Source organism: Monodelphis domestica, chromosome 6 (genome assembly GCF_027887165.1).
Source record: "Monodelphis domestica isolate mMonDom1 chromosome 6, mMonDom1.pri, whole genome shotgun sequence".
NCBI classification, from domain to species: domain Eukaryota; kingdom Metazoa; phylum Chordata; class Mammalia; order Didelphimorphia; family Didelphidae; genus Monodelphis; species Monodelphis domestica.
In genome coordinates, this window is record NC_077232.1 from 180,208,120 (window position 1) to 180,214,739 (window position 6,620).

General features: G+C 44.7%; 1 protein-coding gene across 5 annotated transcripts in view; it reads right to left on the reverse strand.

The window, feature by feature from the left end:
- Positions 1–1,129, reverse strand: part of SLC10A7 (solute carrier family 10 member 7) — a 288,157-nt gene extending 287,028 nt beyond the window's left edge. The window contains exon 1 of one of the 5 annotated variants that reach the window (XM_056802748.1): positions 534–1,032. In XM_056802748.1, the coding sequence (XP_056658726.1) occupies positions 534–633 (100 nt within the window). In that variant the 5' untranslated portion in view covers positions 634–1,032. Of the gene's footprint in view, positions 1–533 lie in introns of all 5 variants that reach the window. The other 4 variants (XM_001376861.4, XM_007496259.3, XM_056802749.1 and 1 more) reach the window with 4 other exon arrangements.
- Positions 1,130–6,620: the final 5,491 nt, after the last annotated feature.

Genomic DNA, 6,620 nt, shown 5'->3' on the forward strand with positions numbered 1-6,620 from the left:
GCATTAGAGTGCAACGTGTCAGTCTGCCTAGGAGTTTCAATGAAGCCTGGAGATGGAGGGTAAGGCATTTTCCTCCTCTCGTCCGACCTCTCCACCGAAAAAGAAAGGGGGGGGGGGGGGGGAAGGGGGACGGGGAGGTAGGCAGACAACTGGGTAGGTCAAGAAGTTCAGATCTCCCCACGTGGCGGAAATCTTGAGAGATCCCGAGAGCCTGGGCAATCTCAGGTCCCACCCGACGTGTTCTGGCTACTAACTCAAGCGCTAGTTCCGGGACTCAAGAGTCAATTACATCCTTAGTCTACCCCCAGTTAGTTGGCATTGACAAGTCCAAGGCCACGTGCAAGCCCCGAAGCCAATGCTCCCAAGGGGAAGGGGAGGTTAGGGGTGAGTTCTCCCGGTAACCACCAGCAAGGTGCAGAGCCTCCCTTCCAAGGTGGGGTGCGTGCACTTTGGCAGCGCTGCCTCCCTCCCTCGCGGGGCTGGATTCTCGCGAGGGATGGGCTGGGGGGTCGTGGGAGGGAGCCCGCACTCACCGCCTTTGGCCCCCACGGACGGGTCCATCTTCGCCAGCACGATCACCAGCACAATGCAGAGCATGAACCATTCCTTGCCCAGCCGGTCCAGGAGCCCCATGGTGGCCTGGGCGGGCGGGAGGCTTTGGGCTTTGGATGTCTGCCTCTGGACTCCTCCAGGGAGTGTCGGCTGCGCCCGCCCGCCCCACGGTGCGCACCCTGGCTCCCTCCGGACCCGCGGCACCAGCCAGGGAAATTGCTACTTGTAAACTAAAGGCAAAGGGGGGGCGGGGGTAGGTGGGGTGGAGCTGCCGCCGCCGCCGCCGCCGCCGGCGGGCCGGGAGGAGTAGTATCCAGTGACGGGGAAGTCTCCCAGAGAGCCGCCATCGTTACCACGCGCCTGCTAATAGACTCGCAAAGGCAACCGCCGGGGCTCGGCTGGAGCTCAGGGAAGCGGCCTCTGATCGACTGGGGAGCCCCCCAACCCGGCCCGGAGCGAGCGCGCACGCGCCCTTCCGAGTTCCCGCGGGACTGTCGAGCTCCAGCTCGCGGGGGCCCTCCTGACCCGGCGCTGGGCCAGTTTGAAACGGTGGGCTGCGGGCGTGAGGCACGGGTGCTGCAGTGGCAGCCAATGCCCTAAGCTGGGAAAGGAGAGAGAAAGAGAAAGGTTCCCTCTTTCAACCGCGGTGGGCTGGTCCCGCTTCGGTACTGCCCGGGGCCCGAGGAGGGAAGGGCAGGTTTTATTTTACTTGGAGCGGGTAATGGGGGAGGAGGGGAACTCCAGCTGCAGCCAGGGAGATTCTTGGGGTGCGCTGTTTTGATACATTACAATGTTTCTTCTGACGTCCGGCGTTTTGACGTGGGAGCCGGCGAGGAGGGCTGAACTGCTTGCAGTTCCTGATGCCGGGCACCTGTGTATTCCCTGCCTTGGCGGGGAAGAGTGGATCTCCCCGAAGCTCTCGGAACCAGGACCAGAATGTGCTTTCTTGGAAATACCAGGGAGGTGCTAGAGAGGCATCGCAACTGTGGCCGTTAACTGAGTCTGGGAGGAGGAGGAGGAGGAGAGACAGGCTCCCATCGTGGGAACCCCTCTCCGGAATCCCCTGCAGCTCCTGCTGGCTGGGGTGAACCATGTACTTGTAGAATAGCTCTTACCAGAGTTTGGGGAGTAAGGACAGGAGACTCCCTTTTTCCAGGAGAAAACTTAAGAGGAGCGTTTTATCCACTTATATGAGAATTACCCGCGGTGCTCTAGACTGGCTGTAAATTGCGGAGCCGTTGGTACCTCTCTGTACCTCTGGACAATTCCCTCTACTAATTAAATCACTAGACCAGTCCCAATCCCTATGGGCAACGCACTGCCCTAGAGACTGGGTTCTTTGATTATAGAGTGCCAGTGGAGAATTTTAAAACGAGGTGTTTTGTTATATAAAGATTTGGGTTCTTTGGGCTGGGGAGTACATCTTTGTTTTCATTAATGTCATTAGGAGCTCGCAGTGTGGAAACTAATGTAGAAGAGCAGCTTTGGGGTAAATTAAATCATACGGAGTTGCTTGGGGGCACCAACTAGAAGTTGAATGACTTCCAGGCTCACATAGCCAGTATGATTGTGTCAGAGGCTTGGCTGGTCAGAAGTATGTGTCCAGGTCACCAAGGCCATCCTTCTATACTCCAACTCCAGCTTTTTTTTTTTTTAATCACAAAATTTAATTAAGCAAGCATCTTTGACAAGATGTGCTAATAGAGTGATTTATATACATAGCAAACTTATGTTATCCACATTTCCACAGACCTCATCCCACCCTCTTTGAATAAAAAAAAAATTGAAAAACAGTCCAAGCTCTCAAGGAAGAGAATTGTCCTGAACCTAGGTTGTTGCCAGGATGGATGTGTACATAGGTGATAGAGGATGTCTAATGGTCTTTGAATGAATCTTCAGAGCCATCCCTAATCATTACAATAAAGATCCAAACTACAATGCATCACCCATGGCTCAAAAAAGGCAGTGAGTAGAATAGACTTAGAGGGGATGCTTTTTTCCAATGCCTCTCAGCTTTGGTATCAATACCAGCTTATCTTCAGGGTCAATACTGCTACACCACCCAACCAGCTGCTTCTTTACCTCACTGAAATTATTTTTCCCAAAGATTTCTTAATCATCAAACACAAATGAAAGTATAGCACTTTTTTTTATCTCCTATTTTGACCCCTATAATAGTCACTGATCATTTGTCATTTGGTGTACCTTTCTGGGCAATCTCACTCTCCTGGCTTCAATCTGTATTTATGTGGACAACTCCCAAATCTCTCTTGCTCTCAGTGTGACTTCAGGGACCATCTTTTATCAAATTTAGTGAACTCAAGAAGCTAATTGCTTGCAAAGTAACACAGAATTAAAACAAGTTATTCCTTACCCATTCTTGTTGCATGTGTACAAAAGAAAGGAAGTTTCCAGAAGCCAATTTTCATTACAAGAATAATTTGGAGCAATCCAAGATTAGTTAGCTGACTGGCTTGAGACAGCCTACTACTGTTAACAAAACCATCCAAAACTTTTTTTGTTAACTCTTACTTTCTCTCTTAGGAACAACTCAAGGCAAGGGCAAGGGCTAGGCAATTGGGATTAAGTGACTTGCTCAGGATCACAACTAGAAAGTATCTGAGGTCAGAATTAAACCCAGGCCCTCCTGACTCCAGGTCTGGCTCTCTATTCACTGTGCTACCCCTCATTTTAAAGTATTCCAGTTCTATCAGTGGTATTGAAAAAGCTTTTCCATCATATGTTTAGAACCCAAACTGGAGAATTGTTTAGTAGCTCAGAACTTTCATTGGACCACAGATATAGAGAAAAGACTTTAAAGGGAAAAGACCATTTTTCAGGTGAGGAAACTTAATATCAAGAGAAGGTAAATTACTTGCCCACAGTCACACAGCTAGTAAGTTTTATGAGACAGGATTTGAACCCACATCCCCCCAACTCTCAGGTCAATGTTCCTTCCATTATACCTCACTGAGTCCCTTTGAGAGCTATCATAAATCAAGCAATTAGGTTTTAAAATTAGAGGACACTTGAGAGATCCTTCAGTCCAAACCTGTCATTTTCCAAATTAGGAAACTAAGACCTGGGGAAGTTAAGCACCTTATGCAATATCACTCAGGTACTTTATAGCAAAGCAGGGATTCAGATCCATCCTTTTATTATACCAAATGACACCTGCCCCCATCAGAGCATCATTTATGGAGACACCAACTCTCTGAGGTTCTTAAATGGATGTAGCCATGTAATAAATGTTCATTCATTGACTAATAGTTGGCATGGTATGTTTTCTTTTGAGCTATAACTAATGACAATCTTATATGATTATAACTTTAAATGGTGCAAATTTGAATCTATTTAGGCAGCAAGGTAGCACTGGGTCTGGAGTCAGAAAGCTTCATCTTCCTGGGTTCAACTCTAGCCTCAGACACTTACTGGCTTTGTGACTCTGGGAAAGTCACTTAACTTGTTGGCCTCAAGTTTCTTCATCTATAAAATGATCTAGAGAAGAGAATGGCAAAGTTCTCCAGTATCTTTGCTAAGGAAACTCTAGTTGGGGTCATGCAGTCAGACATGACTGAATGACAAGTGGATGATCACTTGTCAGCTGTGGAAACTGTTAAGTATACTGTTGTAGAAAAAAAATACTAATATATTAGACAAAATAACCTTTAAAGTCTCTTTATACTCTGTTTCCAAAACATTTTTTTTCAAAGCTGGGATGCATTTTGCATATACACAAATTATTCACTTTGCTATATTACCATTAAATGATGTTACTGACTTATAGACATAGACATGGACAAAGATGTTGAATAAATTTGCCTGTTGTAGTGGAATAGTTACTTATATGAGCATAATTGAAAATATAATGGTGCTGCTTGAATAATGGACAGAATAAATGTCCAAAAGCTTATATATGGGAATAATGCCAATGTGCTTTGCAGAAGTAAAAGACCCTTTGAGACGTTAATAAACTTCATCCTCATCCTTTACAGCAACCTTTAGTGTTTATCTTCCCATTAGTCTACAAACTCCTTGAAGCTGTTTTGCTCCTTTTGTGTGAATTTGTATTTCCAGTGCTTTACACAGACCTGGCACATAAGGCCTTACTAAATATTCTATTATATCTATTTTATTCTCCTGTATGGGTTTGGATAAGATGCCTCTCTTTTTTGTTTGCCCTCCCCCCAAGTACATGTAAAAATAATTTTTGGCATTCATTTTCTAATATTTTGGGTTCCAAATTTTGTCCTCCCCATCCCTGAGAGGGTAAGCAACTTTTGGTTGTACATGGGAATACCTCTCTTGCTAGATGGTACAATGTCCAGATTTAGTGCTGGACCTGAAGTCAGGAAGACCTGAATTTAAATGCAGCCTCAGAAACTAGCTGTGTGGGTTGCTTATTGGCTCTGGGAGAGGGGAGGAAAGAAGGGAGGGAAAGAAAATGAGTCATGTGAACATGAAAAAATAGTTTAGAAATGAAATTTAAATTAAAAAAAAATTAGCTGGTGACCCTGGGCATGTCATTTAACCTCTGCCTAAATTTCTTCATCTGTAAAATGGAGGGAATGATAGCACTTCCCTCCCAGGATCATCGTAAAAAATCAAATGAGATACTTATAAAGTACTGGCACATATCAGAAGTTTAAGAGGCAGCTAGAAAGACCTGGGTTCAAATGTGGCTTCAGACACTTCCTACCTGTGTGACCTTGAGCAAGTCATTTAACCCAAGTTGCCTAGCCCTTACTGCTCTTCTGCCTTGGAACTGATATTTAGTCCCTATCACAAAAGGTAAGAGTTTAAAAAGAAAAAAAAAGATTAATAAATGCTTTCTTCCTCCGATAGTTTCCTCATTTGTAAAATGAGAGCCTTAGACCAGAAGATCTCTTAAGATCCTTTCCAGCTCTTAACATTCTAGAAAATATTAAGCCATCCTAGAATTTAATGAAAATCTCTGGGCTTCAGCTTCCTCATCTATGAAATGAAGGAACTGGAGTAGATGATAGCTGAGGGTTCTTCTAGCTCTAAACTGGTGAACTTAGGTGTTCTCTAAACTATCTCATCTGCACTAATATTCCACAGTTACAAGAATTTCAATTGGCATGTAGAGAGAGACTTGACACGCTAGGCAATGCCACCTACTTTCCTCTGCACAGAAATGCAGACATCTCACTTCTCTTCTGTAAGTGCTGATGAGAGTTCTGCAGGTCAATGCCTTTGCTTGGGTACTAGCCGAAAAGCTGTGTGTTTATCTGTTTGGAGGATGTCACAACGCCTTCTCTTTTTTAACCTATGGCATGTGAATGTGCCTCTATCTAGAGGACCTTATACTCCAGTGGTTTGTGGAATCTCTTCATCTAATATTTTCTCAGTCTCTTAAGTGGAAAGCTGTCTCAGGAAATTAAGGACAAAGAGAAGAGTAGACAGCCTCGGATGATAAGCTATTGGGAGGCACAGTAAATAATGGAAGGGAAATGCAGCCAGAAAGAGAGAGATCATTTAAAGGCTATTAGATGACAAACCCACTTCAAAGCCGTTATTATACCTGTAAATATAGAAAAATGATAATGTTGACAACTCTTCATCACACAATCTGTGGCATTAATAAATGATGAAGGATCGAAAGAGTGGAAGAAACAAAAGCCAACACACCGTGCATAACAATATCACAGAAGGATTTAGAAAGTGGATGAACCAAAAACAAAGGACAGAATTTGGCACCGTTAATGAATCATGACTGGGATTTTTAAAAAGGCGAACTTAAAGAGCTGGGGGGAGGGGGGGGGCACAGCAGTAGTGATCATTTTCTGTTGTTTACAGTAAAGCAAACACAAATTTACTTCACCTGACCAAATACCTTAATCTGCAATTAAGTAAAAATAGCAATAGTGCTCCCTCCAAAAGGAAAACAGAAAAAAACTAGCTGGATCCCCAGGGGTTGAACAACTCTCCAGAACAGGACAAAGAGCTTACGAGTTTTTTTAAGTCACAGCATAGTCATAAAATTGCCGAATGTCAAATCCACATCACACCTAAACTCAAAGACGAAGAAACCTTGCATTTCATCT